The sequence below is a fragment of the Mirounga leonina genome, unplaced genomic scaffold (genome assembly GCF_011800145.1).
Source record: "Mirounga leonina isolate KUSES-001 unplaced genomic scaffold, KU_Mleo_1.0 Mir_117, whole genome shotgun sequence".
In the NCBI taxonomy this organism is placed as follows: domain Eukaryota; kingdom Metazoa; phylum Chordata; class Mammalia; order Carnivora; family Phocidae; genus Mirounga; species Mirounga leonina.
The window spans coordinates 6,601,523-6,627,325 of record NW_023270274.1 but is presented as its reverse complement, the minus strand read 5'-3'; the positions used below and the strand labels follow the sequence as shown (position 1 = coordinate 6,627,325).

The 25,803-nt window shown below is 50.4% G+C and overlaps 2 protein-coding genes across 5 annotated transcripts in view; one reads left to right on the top strand and one right to left on the bottom strand.

Annotated features, from left to right (window-relative positions):
• The window catches only part of LOC118007302 (disintegrin and metalloproteinase domain-containing protein 17-like), a 51,242-nt gene extending 36,451 nt beyond the window's left edge, over positions 1-14,791 (top strand). For all 4 annotated transcript variants that reach the window (XM_035000329.1, XM_035000330.1, XM_035000331.1 and 1 more), the window contains 8 exons: positions 1,745-1,944; positions 2,784-2,887; positions 7,297-7,431; positions 9,025-9,155; positions 9,923-10,001; positions 10,713-10,801; positions 12,540-12,590; positions 13,068-14,791. In XM_035000329.1, coding sequence (XP_034856220.1) covers positions 1,745-1,944; positions 2,784-2,887; positions 7,297-7,431; positions 9,025-9,155; positions 9,923-10,001; positions 10,713-10,801; positions 12,540-12,590; positions 13,068-13,415 — 1,137 coding nt within the window. In that variant the 3' untranslated portion in view covers positions 13,416-14,791. The remainder of the gene's footprint in view (positions 1-1,744; positions 1,945-2,783; positions 2,888-7,296; positions 7,432-9,024; positions 9,156-9,922; positions 10,002-10,712; positions 10,802-12,539; positions 12,591-13,067) is intronic.
• A 122-nt stretch (positions 14,792-14,913) lies between these two features.
• LOC118007303 (isoamyl acetate-hydrolyzing esterase 1 homolog) lies at positions 14,914-25,717 on the bottom strand. The gene is made up of 6 exons (XM_035000333.1): positions 25,618-25,717; positions 24,233-24,285; positions 19,680-19,828; positions 17,921-18,082; positions 16,349-16,470; positions 14,914-15,219 (listed from the first exon to the last, which is right to left on the bottom strand). The coding sequence occupies exons 1-6, from the start codon at positions 25,696-25,698 to the stop codon at positions 15,037-15,039; spliced, it is 750 nt and encodes a 249-aa protein (XP_034856224.1). The 5' UTR covers positions 25,699-25,717; the 3' UTR covers positions 14,914-15,036.
• Positions 25,718-25,803: the final 86 nt, after the last annotated feature.

Here is a 25,803-nt window from a genome sequence, read left to right as displayed (position 1 = left end):
CACAGACAACTCTTGGGGCACCTGGCACGTGACTTTTGATCTCAGGGTTGTGAATCCAAGCCCCATGTTGGATGTGGAGCTTACTTAAATAAAATGTGCGGGACAAGAAAAGGAAGTGCCAGTTTATCAAAAAAGAACAATTTATCCATTTATTTATTTTGTCCCAAACACATCATATTTAGTGTATTTTCTATTAGTTTGGTTTACCCAAGTAGTGATCCTCTTGTAAAAAGATACTGGGTGTCTTCTAATCTACATTTTAAATGAATTCCTTAATAAAAATGTTTGTAACTAGATAAAAAGCACTCCAGTTTCCTTGACCTCGAAAGACGGGGCCTGGTACCTCTCACAGACAATCTGCTGAGAAGTGATGTGCCTCGGGCCTCACTGCGGTCAGATGGCACGAGGGGGGTAAGCTTGTAGGAGGGCTTGTTGGCACAAGAGGAGAGAGTGTGGGACGGGTGCAAAGAGAAGGCCAGAGGTCTTCAGGGAACGTGAAAACCACGTTCCTCTTAGCTCTGCCCAAGGGCCCCGCCACTCGGGCGTGTGGCTCTGATAAGATAGTGAGGAGGCTGCTTACTGCTTCAGTGTGAATTCTGATTTCTTAGCATCTGATCTCCCATGAGTGAACTGATAAAATTGAGTTCATGAATCTGCAGTGCTTGTGAGTAAACCCAGCAAATTCTAACTGCCCGAGGCCTAGACTGAGATAACCAGACCTTAAATATCTTTACCATAGAATAAATGGGAAGATCCTTTAAAAAAAAGCCTGGTTAATATTTCTGTTTCAGGTGATAAGGTCTTGGATATCATTGTAAAAGCAATCCTTTCGGTATCTGACTCAACGATCAAGTTACCTTTGGAGGGTCCTGTGTTCTCTGTTCCCCAGGGGCTTCATGGCTCTCGTCTGGGGCAAAATGAAGCCATTTTAGCAACTGTGCAGCAAGCACTTGTGAAGACCCTGCCTCAAGAAATCACTGCACAAGTTTCCCTCAAGTCTTTTACTCCCTTTCTTGCTAATTTCAGATGGTTTGGGAAATGGACTCCATTTCGGGGCTCCCGGTAAAAATCCCCAAATTTATAAGGAGGCCATTTCCCTGGTTCTATATTGCAAGTGGAGAAGCGAGGGTAGAGGCTTCCTTTGGGACATGGGTCACCTGCAGAAATCTCAAACTGAAAATTATGGAGACCCATGTGAATGTTTAGGTAACAATTTGGATTTTTATCTTTTAATAGACTGTATATAATATCCTACTTCTTACTATGCTTATCTCTTTAAAAACTTGGAACATGGGTCATTTGTACACATAGCCCGGGCAAAGAGAAGGAAGTAAATCAGAGGTAGACTCGTCATGTGCAGGAAGGTGGTGGTGTGGGCCTTATTCTTGTCACTGCAGCGGTGCCAGGTGCCATCGGAGAGTCGGGGGGGGGTGGGGGGGCTGGACCGTGGGTCCTCTCGATGGGACTGACTGGGATGCGTGGTCTCCGTGTTTGTACAGCTTGCCTGGGAAGAATTTTAGGCTTTTAACCAAATTCACACCAGCTTCTGAGCACCCAACTGGGGGACAGCTTGATTCCCTATAGCTGGCCTTTTGAGGTGACAGTGATGGAATTTGACAGACCTTTGAGGTGGCTGTGATTTTGGCTGTTACAGTAAGAGTTTGTCTCTAGAGAAGAAACACAAACACTACATGGGAATGATGTCTTGTCAATTTGGTTCCTTTGTGGCCTTTTTTCTTGTAAGATGTTTTCAAACTGCAGTAAGCAGTCCATCTATAAGACCATTGAAAGTAAGGCCCAGGAGTGTTTTCAAGAGCGAAGCAACAAAGTGTGTGGGAACTCCAGGGTGGACGAAGGAGAGGAGTGCGACCCTGGCATCATGTACCTGAACAATGACACGTGCTGTAGCAGTGACTGCATGCTGAGGGCGGGCGTGCAGTGCAGGTGAGCTCGGGGCCTGAGAATCGGGAAGGGGGGTGTGCTCGCGTGGGCGTGTTTGTCTCTCCTTGTCCTTTACAGCAAGGAAACTGCTTTCTGAGAAGCCGTGTGACTTTATGTCACAAAATCTTTCATCTTGTAGACTTTTTGATTTGGGACCCCACAGCTCAGAGAGTCTTTTCTAAGGAAACACAAGAGGTGATTTAATGAGGATGTTCACGGCTGCCGCCTTTTATAGTAACAAGATATTAGACCTAATGAGAATGACAGTCCTGAGATCTAAATTATTGTGTTTCTATGCAATAAAACAGTGTTGGAGAATCCTGTTTAATGGCATACACTAAATGCAGAGGAAGCAGGTTACAAATTAGAAGTACCTGTGTTTCCATGTTGCTGACTGGTGCCTGGCTTAGCGTAGAAGGGGAGAACTTGACTTTATGGTGAGTAGCAGATGTGAGCGATGTACAGCGTGGACGGTCGTTATAAATACTGATGGGAACTAGGACTCGGGCTGCCTAGCTTCCTCACTGTTAGTGGCCTTGCAGGCCCGTGTCTTCCTTTTTTTTTTTTTTTTTTAATTACTGTGTTAAGTTAACGAAAACCAAGGACACCAAGGTGTTCTGAGGATGCGTCCCCTCGGACCTCTCTGCGCTTACTGTCTGCATCGCTGCTGCCTGATGAGTGTGTGCAGGTGGGCCAGTGTCCGGGAGGGCTGAGCATGCAGCGCTGGGCAGCCCAGCCAGGACGCCTTCCCTGCCATCTTCAGGGCCCTCTGACATGTCTGTAGTGTTTGCTGTGGGGCTGACCTTTGACTGGATCTCTTCCTGTCTGCTCTACCTCTGCAGTGATAGGAACAGTCCTTGCTGTAAGAACTGTCAGTTCGAGACTGCCCAGAAGAAGTGCCAAGAGGCTATCAATGCCACTTGCAAAGGCGTGTCTTACTGCACAGGTGAGTCCTTCTGCTCGTTCTCTTGGGATACTTGGCTCCGGCGGATGTGTGTATGTTTGAAACAACACTGTGTTTCGTTCAGATGAAAACAGCCTTCAGAATCCTACTCCTTAGTTGGAGATGCACTTACCATTGGTCGGTGCCAGACCCGTCCTGCTTTCTCACTTGCCTTTCGTCCACTTGGTTTCCCTCACCTCCTTCCTCTTACAGGCGGCACATGGAATGCGTTTAATGTTTGCCTGGCTATGTGTATTTCCATGAAATATGGGGGAGTGTTATTTTGTGTATATGTGTTTTTAACATGCCAGGATAATACTCGACTTCAGATCTTCTTTTAGACCATCTCACAGACCATCTGTCTTTGTCTATATCCATGTCTGTACATAGTTCATTGTTTGGGGCACCTGCTGAGTTTACTTATGTAGTGTATTGTACCCATCTGTTCACTAAGTGATGGCTCGGATTGCCTTCATCTTCTGGGTACCACAGAACTACGACAGACAATCTCCCATGCACCTTCCAGGTGTTGTAAGCGTTTCCTGGGTGCACGTGAAGGAGTGGAGTTGCTTGGTCATAGAAAGCAGCCCTACGTTGATCTCTCTAGAACAGCAGCCCTGGTGCGCCAGTAGGGTGTGCGGATTCCTGCATCCCAGTCTCCTTGTCAGCCCTCGCTGTCATCCAGATGGTCTTATTTTTTTGCCAGTCTGATGAATGTAAAGTGATCTCTCATCCGTATTTGCATGTTTCTTGAACATCTCCTGTCTGTTAGCCATTTGGATTTTTCCTTTTGTAAATAGCCAATTCATATATGTGGTCTTTTTTTTTTTTTTTTTTAATTTAAAGTATTCTCCATGTCCAACATAGGACTTGAATTCACAACCCTGAGGTCAAGAGTTGCATGTTCTGGGGTGCGTAGGTGGTCCAGCTCTTGGTTTTGGCTCAGGTCACGATCTCAGGGTTTTGGTACCAAGCCCTGCATTGGGCTCTGCGCTCAGCAGGAAGTCTGAGATTCTCTCCCTCCCCTCTGCCCCTTTCCCTGATCATGTACACTCTCGTGCATTCTTGCGCTCTCTTCTCAAATAAACCTAAAAAAAAAAAAAAAAAAAAAAGTCACACGCTCAAATGACTGAGCCAGCAGGGTGCCCCTATTTGGTTCACTTTTAAAAAATTTGGGTTTCCTGTCGTTTTGCTATCGTTGGAGGAGTCATTGTATGATGATTTAGTTGGTTTAAAAGTTGCATATACCTTCCTCCTATCTGTTGTCCGCCTTGGAACAGAAACTTTTTAAAGATTTTATTTTTATGTATTTATCAGAGAGAGAGGACAAGCAGAGGGAGTGGCAGGCGGAGGGAGAAGCAGACTCCCTGCTGAGCAGGGAGCCCGATGCGGGGCTCGATCCCAGGACCCTGGGATCATGACCTGAGCCAAAGCAGACGCTTAATGACTGAGCCACCCAGGCGACCTGTTCACCCATTTGAAGTGTACAGTTAGTGGTTTGTAAGGTGTTCACGTTTGTGTAACCACTGGCAGTCTGTTAACGTCTTCATCACCCCAAAAAGAAAACCGTGTCCTGTAGCCATTCCTGAATCTCCTCATCACCACCCCCCGCCCCCCAAGCCCCAGATAACCAGTAATCTACTTTTTGTCTCTGTGTATTTGCCTGTTCTGGACATTTCATATAAACAGAATCCTACAATATGTGGCCCTTTATAGCTGTCTTCTTTCATTCAGAGTCACGTTTTCAAGATTCATCCATGTCATAGCACGAAGCAGGACTTCATTTATTCTTACTGCTGAGTGATCACCCATTGTGTTCAGATGTGCCACGTTTTGTTTCATTCATTCATCAGTTGATGGACTTTTGGATTATTCCCACTTTCCGATGATGAATAACACTGTTATGAACATTTGTGTGCAAGTTTTTGTGTGGTTGTATGTCTGTCTTTGCCCCGTCTGGACCCAGGAGCGGAATCGCTGGGTCGTATGGTAACTGTTCCATCGTTTGAGGAGCTGTGAAGCTGTTTTCCCCAGTGGCTGCGCCATTTTACATTCCCCCCAGCAGTGTCTGAGGCTTCCTCTTTGTCCACGTCCTCAGCAACACTTGTTGTCTTTTTGATTATAGCCTTCCCAGTGAAGCTTTCTCTCAGTTTGGTTTTTCCTTTGCCTTTTCAACGTGCATTTTATAAGATGCCGCTCGTGACTCTTGCATTCTATTGGCGTGACCACAGTTTGCCACTTGTCAGGAGCTGGAACAGTCCCAGTCAAGCTTCACACGAACATTTTCTAGCTGTGCTCAATGTTTCAGTCTTTATTTTAGTAGTAAAGCAGATTCAGAAAAATGTTCTTTTTCAATAAGCCTAAGCAAAGCAGTTTGAAAAACTTTATTCCTTCTTATCAAATAGCCTTTTGTTCCCTTGATATTTTATAGGAAGGAGCAGCTAGCAGAACATAAACTCATTATTAGGACTCAGCATTCACGACCAGCAGCGTCAGCATCACCTGGGACCTTGTTAGACATGGACGTTCTTGGCCCCCTCCACGCTCCCCCCGGGCCCCGGGCCCCAGGCAGCTCTGAGGACGGGCGCAGTGGTCTGCCCACTGGGTCTGATGCACCCTGAGCCTCGTGAGCCCGGGCAGCTAGGTGGCACTGTGTCTGTGATGATTTTCCTCTGTGTCTGATGCTGTGATTTTAGTCTTCTGAGCACAGATGTTCTGCAGATACTCACGGGGCATTTTGCACGTATGTGTTCGGGGCAGCAGAACAGACTGAAAATACCGTGGCAGCTCGGTGTCACCGTTGACGGGCGTGCTGCCCTTTTCCCACAGCCTGCTTTCAGCAGCAGCAAGCTTGTTACGTGCCTGTCCTGTTGGCACTGAGTGCCCAGTGCCATGAAGGGTTTCGTCAGACCGGAGGCACGTGTGATGTGCCCGCGTTAGTAGCGTATGGTGTATATTGGGTACTTCATGGAAGGCTGCTTTTGTTTGAGCCAGGGCAGGTTCCTTTAAGTTTCCTGTCACCATTCCACTGACTTTGAAGTCCGAGTTCTTTCAGACTCCATGGATTGGTCCCGTTCGTCAGGCGAAAGGCCAGGACTCCAGCTCTGGTCACCGTCCTCTGTTTGCATATAGTAGTTCTCTTCTTGTGGTCATGTTTAACTGTGTGTTGCTCATTTTCCAGAATGAGCCCCTCATTCCAGTGAGAAACTTGAATTTAACATCCTTCTGTGGCTTTTCTTTGTCTGGAAGAATCATTGGTTCATTTAAGAAATAATCTGTGGCGTACTTATGGTGTGTGGTAGGGATTCGACGTAAGTTGATTCATTAATAGATTTGATCTTTGCTTTCGTGGAGCTCACCAGTCCGAGAGGGGAACTGAAAACACATCATCACCTAGATGTAAATTGAGGGGCGCCTGGGTGGCTCAGTTAGCTGAATGCCCGACTCTTGATCTCAGCTCAGGTCTTTTTTTTTTTTTAAGATTTTACTTATTTATTTGACACAGAGAGAGCACACAAGTAGGGGGAGTGGGAGAGGGAGAAGCAGGCTCTCTGTTGAGCAAGGAGCCCAATGTGAGGCTCGATCCCAGGACTCTGGGATCATGACCTGAGCCGAAGGCAGACGCTTAACCGACTGAGCCACCCAGGTGCCCTTCAGCTCAGGTCTTGATCTCAGGGTCATGAGTTTGAGCCCTGCTTTGGGTTCCCTGCTGGGCATGGACCCTACTTAAAAAAAAAAAAAGATGTAAATTGCAAAATGTGTGCTTGAAGGAGAGAAATAGCTCTAACGAAGGAGCACAGTGGGGTGAAAGTAGGGCCCCCGGAGGTCTGAAGGAGGTCTTTGAGCCAGATCTAAGGGTGAGAAATAGCCAGCCAGTGCCCCCACAGGGTGGAAACGAGAACATTATGGGTAGACTGAACAGCGTATGTTACGGTTCCGAGGGAGAGACCTTGGAGAGGTGAAGACATTGGAGGCCGGCTGAGGTGAGGGCTCGGGAGTGGCCACTGGTGAGGCTGGAGGGGCCCCGCCGGCTGTGAGCCTTCCTGCAGAGCTTGCTTTTCAGTCCGAGTGACCACTGGAATGTCTCTTTCGTAGCGTGTCTATATTATGTATCTATGTGTTCTGTTACACGTAGTTATGTGTCACAATAAAAAGGTAAAAGCAAAATGTTAGATAGTGGCTGAGGGGCAGTTTGGGAGCGCGGGGACCAGCACCGCGCAGGGCTGGGTACCCAGCCAGGCACCCGATGCTTATTGGCTGATGGATGTACACCACTGGCCTTCTGCCCCCCTGGGCCACTTTGTACCCTTCGTGAAACACGGTGCTAACTTTTGTGAGCATCAGAGGCCTGCCCCATAGGACTGGTGGCCGTGGGACTCACGGTGACCTGTGTGCTTGCTGCGTGCTTCCAGGTAACAGCAGTGAGTGCCCCGCTCCTGGCAATGCTGCAGATGACACGGTGTGCTTGGACCTCGGCAAGTGTAAAGATGGGAAGTGCGTCCCCTTCTGTGAGAGGGAGCATCGGCTGGAGTCCTGTGCGTGTAACGGTGAGCACATGTCCGTGCTGCGTCCTTGCAGCAGGAGGGGAGATGGTCTGTGTCTGCCAGGCCCCGTCCCTCTCCGGGAGCCCAGCAGTACTCACTGCTCACTGCTGGCCGGGGCGGTGGGGAGAACCCAGACAGGGTTGGGAGGAGGGCAGGGTGGTCGGTGAGAACTCTCTGGCCTCAGATCCTGGCTCCTCCGTCTTGTCTGTGAAAACTGGCGCGTCGGTCTTCCTTCTTCATTTTCAGACCATGGGGCCGGCTTAGGGGTGGGAGAGGAGGGAATGTGGTTGCGGTTGGGTGGGTGGATGGAGGTCTGTCCTCGCTGCGCCCCGCCCGCCGTGTCTTAAACACCATGAAGGCAGGGGGGCCGTCTGCAGCTCACCGGCCGTGAGCTCGCACGCTCCTTCAGGACCTCAGCCAGAGAGCCCGCTCCAGGGTCTGACCCTGCCTGTCAGGGTGTTTGCTGTTGTCGCCAGGGTTGAGCCCGCTGCCCTCCGCTCCCTGCCAGATGTCTGGGGCAGGGGCCTCGCCTGGTGGTGGTTGGTGACATCATGCTGGCTTCTCAGACTTGTCCTCAGGTTTCCACCTTCTCTTTTTGGAACTCCTGGGTCTGAGAAGGGGCCTCAGGGACTGCCTGGGCTCCAAGCTTCCCGTCCTGCCTCACCTCAGGAGAGTTCTGTTGCTTTCACAACACCCCAGAAGTGAGAGCCGCTAGGTTGGGGACTCCCCATGTGCACAGTGGAGGAGGCGGCTCTTCCCAGGGGGACAGCACGTAAATACGGAAGATGACACACAGTAGATGCCAAATAAGTAATTTCCCAAGTGAGTGGCAGGAGGCTGGCGATGCCCTGGAGACACACACAGTAAATGCCCAGGAAATGCTTGATCAATGAATGAATGAGGAAAAGGTTTTTCTTTTCCCATTAAAGTGGTTTTGCTGGTTTTTGTGTTCTAGTTGATTTCAGTTTCTCCCAAGTGTAGCTATGGACTTCCTCTGGGTCACGTACTGTCCGGAGTTACGTTGCCAGTTGACTTTTTGGGCATTTCTGCTGTTGGTGTGCGTGCCACGTGGCTTATGTGATCCCCAGTTGGTTCCGTGACCCCACGTGCCGTGGGCGGTAGGTCTAGATGGAGGGCGTCTTGGTTCGGCTGCTGTGCATCTTGCGGCGGCCCCCTCCCGTCCGCGCTGGGCTGTCCTGTCCTGTCGCAGCTCTGCTGGTTCTCCCTGGAGCCTTGGTTCCCCACGGGTGTATTTGAAACGGAGACGCCAAGGGTTGAAATCAGCAGGGTCGCAAGAACGTTGGGATGAAGGGAAACATTGAGTATCATAAAGGACTTGAAGTAGAATACTTTGGCTTTTAATCTGTTAAAGGAAACTCTTTGGTGTAAATTGTTTTTACCTTGTGGCCTCTCTGAGGACCAAGGAGCCTGAACTCAGAAGTTAGTCTTTGGGGGTGAATGAGGGATAGGTTGCTATTGAAATGAAACATAAATGCATTTCCTTTCCCGTTGGGAGCAGGGTGGGGAGGAGGGGCGGGAAGGAGGAGCGTTGTGCCTGCACTCCAGCTGTCCATACGCTCCCTGGTTCTGTTCCAGAAACCGACAACTCGTGCAAGGTGTGCTGTAGGGACCCCTCGGGCCGGTGTGTGCCCTACGTTGACGCTGAACAGAAGAACTTATTCTTGAGGAAAGGGAAGCCCTGTACGGTGGGCTTCTGTGACATGAATGTGAGTATTTACATACGTACAGCTTTTTCTGTAACGGCCAGACGGGCAGTTTGATTTTGCCAGTGGAAGGGGTGCCGCCCGCCTCTGCAACCCACTGCCTGCTCTCGTGGGCACGGCTGTCTGGGGGAGGCTGTGGGGATGACCCGAGGGAAACCGGAGCGCTCGCTCTCCGCAGCAGGGGACCGAGTCCGGTGACTGGGTGGGACCTGCGGGGGCCTCTGTGGTAAAGTTGGTTCCTTTTAGGCAGTGAGTGTTAATTATTTGGTTTTCTAAACTAATTATAAAATTGACTAAGATTGTGAAGTTGCAAGTTTTGATTTTGAAACCAGTGCTGATACAGGAAAGACTAAGAGGTGGCTCGATGCACCTGCATCAGACCCTCTTATTCTCTAGAGAAACACATTTTATTCCTGCGGAGTCACAGAAGTGGATTTAAAGGCGTTAGGCCGGCTTTCCCAGGCAGTCTGGTTAGGTTCCTCCCGTTCTGTGTGCGCGGGTGCGCGGTGAGTGGAGCCCTCGCTAGAGTGCCCTGTCTTAAATTGGTTTTCGCAAGTTGCGTTTCCTGGGAATTCTAAATTCACTTATAAAAATGAACTGATTGTGGAAGTGTCAATGACAAGTATCCTACTTTCTTAAGTCGTGTGTCAAAAAATGGGTCCCCTGCAGGTTTGATGTTACGAAGCCTTCCGTGTCAGTTATTTGTACACAGCCATGCTGCTTCTAATGCAGTACTTTTCGGGGCAATGCTGTGTGTTCCCTGTTCATAGGGCAAGTGTGAGAAGCGAGTACAGGATGTCATCGAGCGATTTTGGGACTTCATTGACCAGCTGAGCATCAATACTTTCGGTAGGTGATTACCCTGGGTGTCTGTTTGCTTAGAGCTGAGCCGATTTCGGGGATGACAGGAGAGAAGTATGTTTTCAGATTAATACGCTCTAATCCTGCAGCAGCAGATGGAAATATTCACAGCTTTTGTTGAAACAACTTTGTCAGCTAAGATAAAATGGACTCCTAGCCATCCCCGTGTAGTGCGGATGCACAGATTTTCAGACAAGGAAAGTCCGTACTTTGTCAAAATACTTCTTAAAAAAATGAACACCTGACACCATAAGCATGGTTCAGTCCTGTAGGTTGTAAATCTGAATCCTATTTGATGTGGGCCTCAAAACAAACAGAAGTAGGTTTCAGATTTTGCAGAAGCAGCAATGTATTCTGTCTTGCAGGCTTCACAAAATCAGTCGCAAAAATAACACCCGGATAGCAGCAGCTTTGTCCTGGTAGGCATCCTTGTGAGCAGTAGCCTTCTCTATGCTTAGTCCCTGACACCGTCACTCCAGGGATCGTGTTGAGCATTGTGTGATATCTCTTCCCCACATGGATATCGGGGCTGTGTCTGGAAGAGCACCCGCGGTTTGGGGCGGTGGTCCGGGCCGCCTCGGTGGTACCGCCTGGCCGGCAGTCCGTGGCATGGGACACAACGAGAATATACTAAGAGCATTCAATTTTGAGCATCTAAAGTACTTGATCAAAACATTCACTGTTTGGAATTGTTCACAGGAAAGTTTTTAGCGGACAATATCGTAGGTTCCGTCCTGGTTTTCTCCTTGATATTTTGGATCCCCTTCAGCATTCTTGTCCATTGCGTGGTAAGTTGCCAACTTGCAGGTAATGAGACATTTTATTAGAATTTTGAGCAATTCCAACCTTATAACTTTCAGAAAAGATAAAATTTGTTCTTAGCAAGATCTGACCTGATGTTTCCAGTGGCATTTTTTGGGGTTATCCCCTGAGAAAAGTTTAGCTAATTGTTTTTTAAAAGAATTATGCTTTTTATATGTGGATATTTGTTCTCATACATAATTTGAGGAATGTTATACTTCCGAGCCCAGGAGGTTGTTTCACTGGATTTGCCTAGGACCTCTGAGTGAAGCTTTGAAACAAGAGCGTTTTAGACTTTGTTATAATAGAACAAATAACCTCAGCATTCCAGAGGTGGCGCCCCTCTACCATATAGATTCCTGACCTTATTGTATGGGGTATTAAATCTAGGAGCAATCTTTATTATTCTCCTTCAAAATGAGTAGCAGCTAACAAGGTGAATTGGGCTCTAATAATAACTCCACGTGATTTATAAACTTGGGGACTTTATAAAACTCATCCTTACAACTCCATTCACCTTGCTTCTGTGGGAAAATGATTTGTCTGCTGTAGAGACGAGAAATCAGACCCAGGCTTCCAGGCTTGTGCTCTGGAACTCTTGGGCAGTGCCCCCTCATGTGAGCACGTGGAAGATTCCAGCACAGCTACCTCTCAAGAGTCTTTTTTTTTTTTTTTTTTTTTAAGATTTTATTTATTTGACAGGGAGAGAGAGAGAGCACAAACAGGGGGAGGAACAGAGGGAGAGGGAGAAGCAGACTCCCTGCCGAGCAGGGAGCCCAACGTGGGACTTGATCCCAGGACCCCAGGATCATGACCTGAACTGAAGGCAGATGCTTAACCAACTGAGCCACCCAGGCACTCCTTCTCAGGAGTCTTTACTTCCTCTGCTTCCTTCCCGGTTGTGCTGGGGCCCTCTCACTGAGCAGCTCTTCCTCAGGGTGGGGAGCATGGAGGGTGTGGGGAGGGAAATCTAGGGAACAGCCCTGCTAAAGCAAAGCTTGTGTTAAGGGGACACAGTAGGAGCTTTGACAGGTGGCCGAGAGTGCCACCAATTACTGTTGTTTTTACTGGCGAGGCCAATCTACTTTGCGTTGCAAGTTGCCATTGTGGACTGAGGCCTGACCCTTGGTTTTGGAGCAAAGCCGCTAGATAGGAGGGAGGGTGGTGCCCTGTCGCCGACCACAGAATGTGTGGGGGCAGCTGAGCTGGAAGCCAGGCCTAGAGTTTCGGGCTCCGCCTCCTGCCTTGCCCATAGTCCTCTGTTCCACGTTGGGATGGAAGCAGGTGTTCAGCCTTCTGCGGAAGTGTGATGGAGGGACTTCAGGCTGTTCCTCTAAGAATTTGGGCCACAGTAAACTCTGGAAACAGCTGAGTGTTGAGGCCATGGCGGGCTGGGGCATTTGGACGCCAGCACCAGGTGGACTGCCCTCAGCGTCCTTGACCCCCGGCAGCTGCCCCTGTGGTCAGCACTGCCCTGGTCTGACCCCTGCACACACAGGGACGTGCCTTTGGGGAAATCTCCCAGGAGAATTGTCCTTAAGCGTTCCCTGACTGGTTCCTTACTCGTGAAGTTTCCGTGAGAAAGTCTTCTCCTCTACTGCACCTGCTACTACTTGCCACACTCATGTTCTGAGGTGGTTCTTCGCTTAGGAGGAGCCTAAAGGGAGAGAGTGTGTAACTGAATTATTTGTAAGAATGACCTTTGCCTACTTGTTTTCCTTCTAGGATAAGAAACTGGACAAGCAGTATGAGTCTCTGTCTCTGTTCCACCCCAGCGTAAGTACCCGTGTGCAGCAGTTCCTTCCAGGGCCTCCGGGTGGCCACCTCAGCGAGGGCTGGCAGCCCTTGCGGCTGTGCCGCCTTGGGCTGGTGGGAGGTCCTGCTGCAGTGGGAAGGCTCTAGGCTGGGACCTCCGTCGGTTGTGCGGATGGAGGTTTAAAGAGCTGCTCTGCCCTCTGCCCTCTGCCCCCTGCCCCCCGGCCCCGATTGAGCTGTTCCGCGCTGACCTAATTTAATGTTTGGAGAACTTTCCCTGTCTTGGGATCCTGACTTGATAGGATTGTTTCTTGTGAGTGCTCTTTTGGGTCTTCAAATGGCCAGTTGTCAGGACATGTGGAAGGTGGGGGAGCCTCACCTCATGCTTTGCTTAGCGCGAGGGGGTCATGGTGCCCAGACTGTAGACGTGGGGGTGGGGTGGGGGGGGAGGTTGGAACTGTAGGACCTGGATCCGTCTTTGACTCCGTGTCTTTGCAGAACGTGGAAATGCTAAGCAGCATGGACTCGGCCTCGGTTCGCATCATCAAGCCCTTTCCTGTGCCCCAGACCCCCGGCCGCCCGCAGCCCCTGCAGACCGCCCCTGTGCCGCCCGTACCCGCGGCTCCCAAACTGGAGCCCCAGCGAATGGACACGATCCAGGAGGACCCCAGCACAGACTCGCACGTGGATGAGGACGGCTTCGAGAAGGATCCCTTCCCCAACAGCAGCAGTGCCGCCAAGTCCTTTGAGGACCTCACGGGCCGTCCGGTGACAAGAAGCGAGAAGGCCGCCTCCTTCAAGCTGCAGCGTCAGAACCGCGTGGGCAGCAAGGAGACCGAGTGCTAGGCTGGGCTTCCTGAGCGCGGGCTTCAGCACGCACAGGGTTTTTGTACGACGGACTTGAAATCCCTGCGTCCATTTTGTGAAGCTTTGGGAGAAATAAGGGACTTCACAGCAGATGCTGGTCATGTGTTTGGACTCCTTCACACACACAAATACTTGTGTGCTTAGGCCCTTGTCCTTTGGAAGAGGTAAGGTGAATCTAGCTTATTTTGAGGCTTTCAGGTTTTAGTTTTTTTGGCTTTCAAAATACCCTTCAACCTGTGGTGCAAAAGCAGAAAATACAGCTGGATTAGGTTATGAATATTTACATTTTTGTAAATTGACCTTTTTATTGAGAATAGCACTGATTAAGGAGATGATCAATTTTTTGTTTTTTATTTTATATACACTGTAATGATCCGCTGACTATCAGGAGGCATTTGGCAGTTACTTGTGAGGATAACTGGAACACAGATTTTATTTTTTGCCTTCAGGTAAAGACAAAGGAGAGAAAACGGAGTTACACATTCTTTCCAAAGTGTGGGTTCTGTTTTTAGGCATTACCCAGAGCTTTTAGCAGCAGGGAGAATCACCCAGCTTATTCCCAAAGATAGATGTGTTAATACGGTTTTTCGGATTCTAAGAATTAAAACACAATCTAGCTTACAGGTAGCCAAATTGAATTTACAGAATCCTGCCAACTGCTCAGGGCCCCAATGTGCCCGGCAGTTTTTGTTTTCTAAGTTTATCTAGTACTGTTGCCGTGTTCGTAAAGGGCTCGCCATTCACAAAACCGAAACAACTTCAAAATGAGAGCATGGTTTCCTAGTGGCCAAGAAGTACGTGAGCTAGTTCTCCCCAAAGAACGGTGGCCTTGAAAGGCCGAGGCGTTGTGCTGAGCGGGGGGCGGCACGCTGCCTCTCTCGGGCCTGCGGCTCCCCCCCGCCGGTTCCTGAAAACCCCTGGTGGTGACCTGGAGGTGGACCCTGCATCCCTTCTTGCTTTAGTGCTTCGGGACTGTGTGCATTTACTTTGTGAAGGATAAAAATCATCAAATTGAACTCTGATTTCCTTAAAATTATAGTTAAAAGCTTTCCCCCCCCCAAGTACTGAAATGTGCTCATAGCCAACACATTCTAACGGAGATAATTTGTAAATTTTGAGGGCAATTAACTGAACCTGTGATAAATCGAATCTTTCCTTCTAAGGACGTTTCTTATGCAGATGCCTGTTACACTAATACTTGAACTTATACCTTGTGGTGTTTGCTGTCTTAACTAGTCCTGATACAGTTTAGTTACACTTTCAGAATCTGATAGAAGGTGAGTGGGTGTATGTGAGAGTGAACAGTTCCCAGCTCAATGTAAGAAAACTTTTTTATAAAATTGTGACTTTTTAAACAAATTTGTCTTTACCTTTTTTCCACGTATAAACAAGCCGCCCAGGGCTGGTTCCGTAGCTGGGGCACTGAGGACACCTGCCTCGGTCAGGTATTACCACACAATGTACCGAGGTGCAGAGCTCCCCTGAAAATTCTAACGTTTTTATTAATCTCGGTGGCAGAGGTTCAGTGGTTTTTATTCCAAGGTCCTGAGCAAAGGTCTGATCACTTATCTCGGGATCTCTGCCGCATGGTTTTCGGCGGCTAGCGGTCCCCATCTCCCAGAAGGCTCAGTTCCGGTTTGGCTTCTGCTACGTCTCGCCAGTACGGGAGCAGCAACGGCAAGGACGAGACTTTCTTCTCTATCAGGGGCCAAAGGTGGGAGAACAAAAACTCATTTCCCTTTGGTGACAAGTGCAGTCCATCCGACAGATAGGATGAGAAGTCCTGCAAGGGAGGAGAGCACAGTTAAACTGGGGGGGCCCGCTGGTCGCCACCCCTTTGTGAGGTGCGGGCTCGCTGCCCGGTACGCACTGGGCGCCGTGAACCGCGTACCATCCGGCGCCCACCCGAGCCATCCTTCCAGCTCCTCCGACGGCAGAGGCCGAACAAGTGAACACGGTGCATTAACAGAAACTCGACCTGCTGGTAGAAGAGCCCAGGGCCCTGGGTGCCACACGGTTTCTGACTCCCCCGGTCTAGCTAGGAGGCGGACGGGCGGGTCGTTAGGTGGAAGGAACCCCGAGGAGCAGCCTTCGCCCTAAGCCGAGCCCCCGTCCCTGCGGCCCAGCTGGTCCACAACTCTGCCAGACCAGGGCCTCCCCAGGCCTCGGTGCTCCTCTCTGCCATTTTGGAGACGATCTCTCAGGAAAGCCCACCCCCACCCCCCATTCTAGAAATCTCAAAGGACACAGTAGCGGGCAGTTCCCTTTTCTGGAGCGGTATAGCCTTCCCAAACTTCCTGGATGGACGTTCAACCCAGACGAAGCCAGGACTCTGCATGCTGTCCCCTGCTGCTCCTGGCCTGGGAAACCACAGGAGGGCTGAAGCGCGGGGGCTGCTGGGTCCTGTGACCCGTAACTACAGGAAAGCGTCAGACTGCCTTCCTCGTACCGCTCTGTGTGGGGGCCAGCTTTCACCTTTTATAGTTGTAAGTGGGCTTTCTGGCTTTAAACAAAATATTTAGAACTACCTAGCTCAAGCCAGGATTTTTAGCTACCACCCTGTCTTGCTTAAATTCATCGTTGTACCTTTTAATAAGTTTTACAATAGGGGGTGGGAGTGCTAAAAGAATTTGGCCTGAATGTCCTTAATATGAACCATTTTTGGCTCATTTATTTCACTCTGTGCTCACTCCTGACTGTTCAAGGGGTCCCGGAGAAGGATGGCAGCTGCTGGGTCCAGCAGAGGAACCAGGCCAGGCAAGCCCCCTCCCCCCTCCCCCCAGCTTTCTGGTTTAATCGGTGAAAGCAACAAGGGTCGTTGCTTTACTCAGAGCCACTCTAGGCAGAGCCACACAGAGCGGGGTCCCGTCTGTCGGATCCTGCTCACCCCAAGGCCCGAGCCAGCCCCGTACCTGAGAGTCCTTCTGCATCAGGGTCCACAGGTCAAGCACATCGACCCCACAGTCTTGGGCTACCTGTAAGCAGGCGCCCGCGTATTCGCCAACAACCGAGTTCAGACGATTTAATTTGCAGCCTGTTGAGAGAGCGCGTGGGTGGCAGCTGGCCTGGGCCGGCCATGCTTGGTGCACAGGCACGGACCGCCGGACCCGGTTGGGGGACGATGGTCCCCGTGTGCTGCGCTACCCGGCACGGGACCATGGGGACGAGGGGACGGTGGCTGGTCACCGCAGGGGACACGGAACGGAAATGCAGAGGCAGGAGAGGCCGGCGGCAGCCGTCGGGACCCAGAGGCTAGGAAGGGGGACGCCGGGCCGAGACCCCTGAATCTGGATGTGAGGAGAGGCCCCCGCACTGGAGTGAAGCTCACTGGGGTTCAGCCCGAGAAGGGCAGAGCCGGGAGGGGCTGCGGAGGCTCGTTCTCCGCAACTATCGTGGGCTGGGCGGGCGGCTCCCTCCCCGCCACCGGTGCCGAGACGGAAACGGACGGGCCTGTCTTCCCGAGAACGTCCTCGCAGCCTGTGGCTCGGGAACCGGGCTGCTGAACCGTCTGTGGTTCTCCACCGGGCCTCCACCCACGTCTACGGAAGTGAAACAAGTCTCACGAAACAATGCCTACTGTGCCCCAGATCCTGATTTTTTTCTATTCCATTCAAAAAAAGGTCACTCGCTCGGTTTCATGAGCCCCGAAAGGGTTGTGGCCTGTGGTCTGCGAAGCGCTGCCGAAGCTCTAACTGGCACTCTGCTCGTCCAGGCTTAGCACAGACTTGCGAGCTCACAAGCCCTCACAGGAGGATGGCCGCTGGGGGGTCCCCGCTTTGCCCTCCGGAGCAAACGACAGGGCAATTCGTCCACTTCCCGCGACTGCCCTTCAGATGTCTGCCGCCAGCGGGCCTGGCCCCTTCCTCCCTATCTGTCCTCTTCTTCAGGGTAAACTTGCCCTATTTACCTCCTATGGGGAACTTTCTGGACATCTCAAGATTCTGCTTCTGTACTTTCAACAGACTGTTTCAATATGTCTGTTAGACCGTTAATCACATTGTGGCAAGTTATCTATTGACGGGCCCACTGCCCTCCCTAGTGCAACAGGCAGGTACTGGGTTCCGGGGCACCCGGCCAGGTCCTGGCTTAGCACCTAAAAGTACAAGGACGAACAGCGGTGGCGACAAAAGTGCCTCCCGGTGCGGCCGGGCAGAAACCTGGCGCTGGCAGGCGGAGAGCTGCGCCCGCGGAGGAGCCCGCGGTCGGGGAGGAGGAGGAGGGGTGCCGGCACAGGGCACAGGCAGGGCTGCGCCGACAAAGGGCAGAGCAGCGGCCTCGGCAGCTCGCACTGCTGGGAGGCCCGGGGGACGCCCCCACGTGTGGACGTCGGGGTCCCAGCCCCGCGCCGCAGGCTGTCGGACTCGGCCGCGCTTGGGGTCCGGCGGGAGCAGGCCACGCCGCCCCAGCCACGGCGAGTCCCGCGCCCGGCCGCGGGGCGCCCCCAGGCTCGGTGTCCTCGCGGGCCCGGAAGCCGGCGCGCATACCTTGCAGGAGGCACTCCTGCTCCCAGGCGGCCTCACAGAGCGGGGGCGGCGTGATGAGGACGACGCGGCTGCGGGGGACGCCGGCCTCCTGCAGGTACCCCACCATGCTCTCTAAGTTGGCCACGTACTCGGCCAGCGGGATGTGTTGCTTGGGGTTCTCGTCTGTTCGGGAGGAACACGGATACTCCAAATGCACCTTGTTACGAGGGAGCGCAGTTAAGAGTAAGACGAGTTCACAGATCCGCGGGACTCCTGATGGCGCCGGGCAGGCTGAGCCCCGAGGACAGAAACGGGGGCGGGGGGCGCAGGACCCGGCTCTTCACACGGCGGACGTCACACCGCAGACCGCCGAGGCTCCCGCTGGCCACGAGTCTGCGGCCGCGCGCCATCCGAGCCGGGGCCCTGGCACACACGCTCGACCCTCCCCGGGCTTCGGTCTCCTCCCTGGTAACACGCCGATAACCGGCTCTCCCTGACGGGTGTGGAAGGGACCTCGGCGAAGCGTGGGAGGCACTAGAGCAAGGCGCCACCACACCGGAAGCACTCGCTCTTGCCACCACTCCCGCCGAGCCTGCAGAGGGTCATTCCTAACGGGCTCACAGGCAAGTATCCCAAGACTCACTGCAGCCATTTTCCAAGCCACATGTAAGTATAATCGTAGGAGCAAAATAAAATCACCCGTGATCCTACCACCCAGAACACCACGGGTGGCACTTGGATCTACTTCTCATCTTTTCCATGTTGATACGTATACTTTAAAAAACAAATACACCGTGGGGCGCCCGGGTGGCTCAGTCGTTAAGCGTCTGCCTTCTGCTCAGGTCGGATCCCAGGGTCCTGGGATCGAGCCCCATATTGGGCTCCCTGCTCCGCGGGAAGCCTGCTTCCCCCTCTCTCGCTCCCCCTGCTTGTGTTCCCTCTCTCGCTGTGTCTCTGTCAAATAAATAAAATCTTAAAAACAAAACAAAACAAACCTACAAAGATCTTTGTTCTTATGGAGCTCACATATTTAAAACACACACACACACTGGGATGACACTGAAGATACATAACCATACTGTTCTTTTTTCACATAATGTTATATTATGGGCATTTCTGTGTCCATTAGTAGCCCTCAAAAACATGGTTAGTTGTTGCGTGACCAGCTTGATGCGTCTACTTTACCACATGGCACCCTAATGCCTGCCATTCCAAATACCATCCCAGGCGTCTGCACATCTGCCTGCTGCATTACTGAGTATTAGGCTGGATTTCTAGATGGGGTGCATGCCGTCAAGTATCTTTCCGGAAAGATCACAAGTTTCCCCACCAGTTACGGAAGAGCGTGCCCATTTCACTCCACACTCAGCAGCTCTAAGTATTAGTGCTTAAAAAATACTTTCCAGGGTGCCTGGGTGGCTCATTCGGTTAAGTGCCTGACTCTTGGTTTCTGCCAGGTCGTGATCTCAGGATCGTGAGATCGGGCCCTGTGTCGGGCTCACCCGCTGGGTATGGAGCCTACTTAAGATTCTGCCTCTCCACGGCGCCTGGGTGGCTCAGTCAGTTAAGCATCTGCCTTTAGCTCAGGTCACAATCCCAGAGTCCTGGGATCAAGCCCCACATCAGGCTCCCTGCTTAGTAGGGAGCGTGCTTCTCCCTCTGCCCCTCACCCTGCTTGTGCTCTCGCTCTCTCTGCGCCGCCCCCCCCCACATGTGTGTGGTCACGCTCTCAAAACAAAACACAGCTAAAGATGAATTAGGAAAACAAGAATGCTTTTACCTTTCAGCGCACTGTCATTGGCACCAAAGAAAATTGTAACTGCTACTGGGCTGTCCAGACTGTTCCCTTTCCTGATTAATCTTGGAAGGATGATTTTGGCCCATCTGGTATTGTAACCTGAAAATCCACGATTCAGAACATCACATTTTCTGAAATGAAGAATTTAAAAAAAAAAGATGAATTGTGAGCAAAGAACGGTTTCTAGTCCATCGGCAGTGAACCCCCAAGTGTGTGCCCTCCAGGCTGTGGGACCTGCTGATGTCGTGCAGCTCTGATGTACTTTCACTTTGTTTAAAGTTTATTTCAGTCATCTCTACACCCAACGTGGGGCTTGAACTCATGACCCCGAGATCAAGAGTCGCAGGCTCTTCGGACTGAGCCAGCCGGGCGCCTCTGCCGTGCTTTCACTTGGAGAAGAGCATTAACGTAGTTGAACATGCTGTCCTTAAAGTCTTTCCAAGATCTAGGTCGTCTTTCCTTGACAAGAGGGGTTATGAATAGCCGAGCAAAGGGGCCGGCATCACGTCTGCGGACTCGCGCGTGGCGGGGGCTGGGGTCCTGTCACAGGGTCCTCACAGCAGACAGGTGTTAATCTGAGCAAGCATCTTGGGTGGAAAGTCACTAACAAGCTGGAGCTCAAGGGTAACAACGGTTCGTCAGCGGGGGGAGAGGGTATCTATACAGAAGATTTCTGAGACTTTTTACAGACTTAAGAGGCATTTTAGGGGTGCAGCAAATCGAAAGGAACACAGAGCTCCTGCATACTCCTGCCCCCCACATGCAGAGCCTCCCCAACTATCAACAGCCCCCCGTCCCTGAGAGGCACATTTGTTGTAGGTGATGAACCTACACTCACACATCATTCTCAGTATCCCCCCATGGTTTTGATTCAATCACATATATACACACACACACACACACGTATGTATATATAGTGTTTCAGTATATTTTGCCTTCTTAAAAACGCATGGTTTGATTCGCAGTACTGTAGGCTACAAGGAAAAGACCATGGATCTTGAGCTAGTTGCCTGGATTTGTGTCCCTGTTCCTTTACTTAGTGGCCGGGACCCCTGGTGTGTTTGCAGACGCTTAAAGTTGTCCATAAAATTTTAAAAACCCCTCAGAGTCCAACTTCTGGTTAGCAAACCGACGTGGCTTACTTCGGTGTATAGTTCCCATTCCTACATCTCAGCAGAGAACACGGGCCTACAAGGCCAGGGAACAGAGGCTGAGACAACCGGAGACTTGGTTTGCTGCTACTCGAAAAGCTCTGAAAATGTTTAAATCTTGGGGACAACAATAACAAAATTCAGCCACATTTATTTCTAAGTGTGATTTCTTGGTGTTTTTCATGCATAATCGTTACAAAAAGCTGACTAGCCATTTTAAAGACTCAATTTAAATGGAATACTCTTGGGGCGCCTGGGTGGCTCAGTTAGTTAATCGTCCAACTCTTGATCTCAGCTCAGGTCTTGATCTCAGGGTCATGGGTTTAAGCCTGTGTTGGGCTCCATGCTGGGCATGGAGCCTACTTAAAAAAAAAAAAAAAAAAGAATACCCTAGAATTTTGATGAGTCTGTTTTACATTCCCTCCAATGGTTTACTCACTGCAATGCTTAAAAAACCAGAAGGCAAGGCAGCTTGCTCCCTAAGGCCTGTGTGATGTGGCAGGAAAGCTGAAAGTCTGGAATCAGAGCAGCCAGGGTCTGGACCTCCCTGCCCTTGACTACCAGATCTGGCCTTGGCCATTTACCTAATTTCTCTGAGCTTCAGGCTCCCCAACTGCAAAAGATGAACATAATACCTAATCTGCTAGGCAGTGTGAAGATTAAAAGTAACCAGACACACATAAGGAGCTCAATAAACAGCAGCCATTACATATTGAAAAAAAAAATCATTAGTATAAGGCTATGAACTAGGAAAAAAGTGCGAGTGAGTGAGGCCCAGGGTTGAAACTGTTACAGTTCCCTTCTGAAAGGGGAAGGCTAACTGAATTTCTCTGGCTTGAACAGTATCATTAATAGTGCCCAACTTATTCCAAAGGCTACAGAAACTGGCACATTAAGAAAGACTTTTAGGGGCGCCTGGGTGGCTCAGTTGGTTAAGCGTCTGCCTTCGGCTCAGGTCATGATCCCAGGGTCCTGGGATCGAGCCCCACATCGGGTTCCCTGCTCAGCAGGGAGCCTGCTTCTCCCTCTCCCCCTGCTTGTGCTTGCTTTCTATCAAATAAATAAGAAAAAAGAAAGACTTTTACTTAAATTCATGGCTAATAACAAGTATTTAAGTTCAGATGAAGAGGGAAAGGGTAAGAACGAACTGAAAGATTCCTTGCCGAACAACCCAGCTCCAGGAGATTGCCTTCCAGAAACAATGTAGATTAAGCCATTTTATAAACCAGGCAGGGGCCTATCTTTAAAAGCAAACAGCAGAAGCTTTTAAAAACTGAAAAAGCTGAGTTTATTCTAACTCCTTTAAGTCCTTAAAGTATTTTAAAGAAATACTGCGATAAGGCTAAAAAAAACCAATGAAAGTATGTCAATAAATTTTAAAAGGATTTAAATAGATTTAAGAATTATTAAAATGCTTTTATAATGCTAAAACGTAAAAGATGTCCCTATGGGACACAATGATGTATTTTAGATTACTATCCATGTAGTTACAGTGAGGTACCTCTTTACAACTTGGAAACTGGGTTACATTTAACACTGAATCGGTCCACCTGAAACCAACATAACACTGTATGTTAATTACACTTCAAAAAAAAAAAAACCCCAAAGGGCTGTGAATCAGTTCAGGGCTGTGCAGATGGCTGAAGCTGACATTAAAAATTCACGGGGGTGGGGGTGGGGGTGGGGGTGGGTAGGGAGGGGCTCAGGTGGTTCAGTGGGTGGATCTTCTGACTCTGGGTTTCCCCTCAGGTCCTGATCTTGGGGTTGTGAGATCGAGCCCTGTCCCTGCCCCTCCACATTCAGCGGGGAGTCTGCCTGTGCCTCTCTGCCCCTCCCCCCACTGGCGCATTCTCTCTCTGCAATAAATCTTTGAAAAGAAAATTCACCCTAAGTGTTCACACAGCTGAAGAAAATGTCCACCTAAGGGGCAGCTGTTTGGCGGTGGAAGAGGAAGAACCCAGTTCCAGCGCTAAAAAAGGACGGTGGATGTAACTGCCTGGTCTCTCGGCCCCCAGTGCCAGTCAGCGCCAACCACAGCCCCCTAGTTTGCCCGGCGGTTCAGGACCACGGGCTCTGGAGCCGGGCCACCTGCCACTTCTTAGCTAAATGACGTTGTCAAAACCCCTCTCCACCTCATTCCTTCTCAGCTAGAAGATGGATCGGAGACTCACTCACTCTGTATTACAGGGTAGTTGTAAAGATTAAATGAGTCAATACGCATAAAGCATTTTAGTTTCTGGCACTTGGTAAGCATTCAGTAAAACTTAGCGACAATCCTTCCGTTTTACAGAAGGGAAAACCGGTGATACTTTCATATTTCTAGATTAAGTCCACTTAAATAGGGAAAGCATTTGGGAACAGAAAAAGCCAAGTCAAATTTTTCATTTCTAGTTTAGGGGATAAAAATGAAGGAGAAAGTGAAGACATTTTAAAACACATTTCACATTTGGAAATAAAATATATTTTCTTGGTGTGTTTATTATACTGGTGAAGAAATTATCAAGTATTAATAAGCTGGTAGTACATCCAGCTTATTTCTTCTAAAGGAGAGACAAAACTCCTGACCAGTATACTGATACTCTAAATACTTGTGTTTACTGTTTTTAATGTGGAAAATATTTCTAAGTATTTTTTAACCTCTTGAATTGGAGCAGTGTTTCCCTTTTGATGACTTCCTTAGCATATGCTTACCTTAAGTCTGGCAAATAAAATGCCCAAATCATCACTATTTCTAATATATATATATTTTAAGATTTTATTTATTTGTTTGACAGAGAGAGACACAGCGAGAGCAGGAACACAAGCAGGGCGAGTGGGAGAGGGAGAAGCGGGCTTCCCACTGAGCAGGGAGCCCAAAGCGGGGCTCCATCCCAGGACCCTGGGATCATGACCTGAACCGAAGGCAGACGCTTAACGACTGAGCCACCCAGGCGCCCCTATTTCTAATACATTTCATAGAGAGAATTTGGGGGACAAAAACCTCTATCCAAAAATGATGCTAACTTTGGTTTATGAATATACTTTGCTTTCTTTCAATCGAATTCCTTACTACTCGTTTAAATCATATCCACAGTAATACCTGCAAAAAAAAAAAAAAAACTTCCTCAGATGGTGAATAACTGTGTTTGTTTGGCTCCAAACCCAGTATCTTTTCCACAACTTTTAGGGTTTTATTTCACATCCAGCAGAACTTTTGCTGAATCCTGAGCACCTGCCCTTCCTCCTTCCCTCCCCCAACCCTGTACACTAACCGGGAAAGGCCCACAAAGATGAAGAAAGGAGGAATTTACGGTTTGAAACTGTATCATTCACTCTGTCTTCTGAGATGCAGTTATAGTTTTCCATCAATAAGCACTCGAGTATCAATCTAGAAACTATTCTCACCTGACCAGCCTGTCAGCCAGTGATGCTCCCCATCCACCCTGCTGGAAAGAAAACTGAAAAAGGAAGAGTCCATTACTACTTATCGATGTAATTAGCACACTTTAGAAAGGGACATTTTGGTCATCAACTCCTTTTGTTTTCCTCTCATCCCCCCTGACTTTTTGGCCTTCATCATTTGCTTCGCTCAGAGGTCATTTTAGGAATTACTACAGCTAAACCTCAGCAGCACTCTGGGAGTTAGAGGGAGTTTTCTTCCCTATCAATTGGATTTGAGCCAGTCATCTGCATTTTATTGAGAATATTAGAGTCATTTTTACTTAGAACAGCTACTTAAATTTATGTACAAGAGATAAAATCAATTGTATGTTCAGTTAGGAAGCGAGATCCATGCTGTACCACATTTCCATACTTGAAAAGAATGAGGAAGTTAATTACAGAATTCAGGCGGTGAACCTTTTTTAAATACACATTCCTATAAGTTTGGAAAGCCCTTACTGCCCTTCTTGCCTAAAAATGGGCACAAACACAGAAAACTGGTTGAGGAAGTCATGTCTGAAGAGACAAATAAGAAAACAAACGAACACAAACACCACGGGAGTAATTTTTTTAAAGTGTACTTCCTCCCTGAAGTAGAACATACATTTTTCCTTAATATGGGTTGAAATGATCGTGGGTGAAAAGGTCACCTACTACGTTATTCTTGGGGACATTTTGTCCAAGATCAGCTTGTTCGGCCAGGGGAAGCAGAGGGAGCTCGTTCCCAGTGGAACGGGCTGCACAAACCCTCAGCAGGTGGTTCAGCCGCCACCGCGCTCCCGCAGGTGACCCTCCCCGGAAGCGCCGCGCGGGACACAACGTGCCGCCCGTGCTGCGAGCGACCAAAGGAGGTTTCGTGGAAAAGGAAGACTCTAAGATGAAGACACCGCGCCCCTACCTGTACAGGTCTCCCGACTCGCCCTAAAACTGACGGGAAGCCGGGAACTCGGGCTCGGTCACGCCCAGGGCGCGGCCTGGGCCGGTCACCTCACTTCGCGGCTCCTCACCTCTCCCGCGAACCAGGCTCCGCGAAACGGCTGTGCAAGCGCGGCGCCACCCTCACCGTTACCCTGAAGCCAGGAGCGACCGGAGACGGGAAGCCCTGCCGGGGGGCTCCGAACGGCCGCTGCAGGCGGCTGCTGCCGGAGGCTGCAGGCATCCCCGAACAGATCCCGCCACCGGGCGCTCCGCCTTCGGGGCAGCCCGTGCCGGGGGAGGCGGGGTGCAGGGAGGTGACCTTGATAACCGCGGGGCAGACGGGAGGACGGGAGCCCGGTGCGGAGGACAGCCGGTGAGCTGGGGCCGTGGGCGCCCAAGCGACCCGCCATGTGAGGACCGAGCGGCGGTACCTGGGTGATGGAGTCTCCGAAGAGCAACAACCGCGGCCAGAGCAGAGCGCAAACGCCGCTCGCCGCCTCGCACAGCGCCATATTGCCCGCCGGCCGAGAGGCGGGGCCAGGCCGGATATCCGGGGCGGGGCGAGCGGCCGGGGGCGGGGCCGCCCGCGGAGCTGGGGGCGGGGCCGCCCGCGGAGC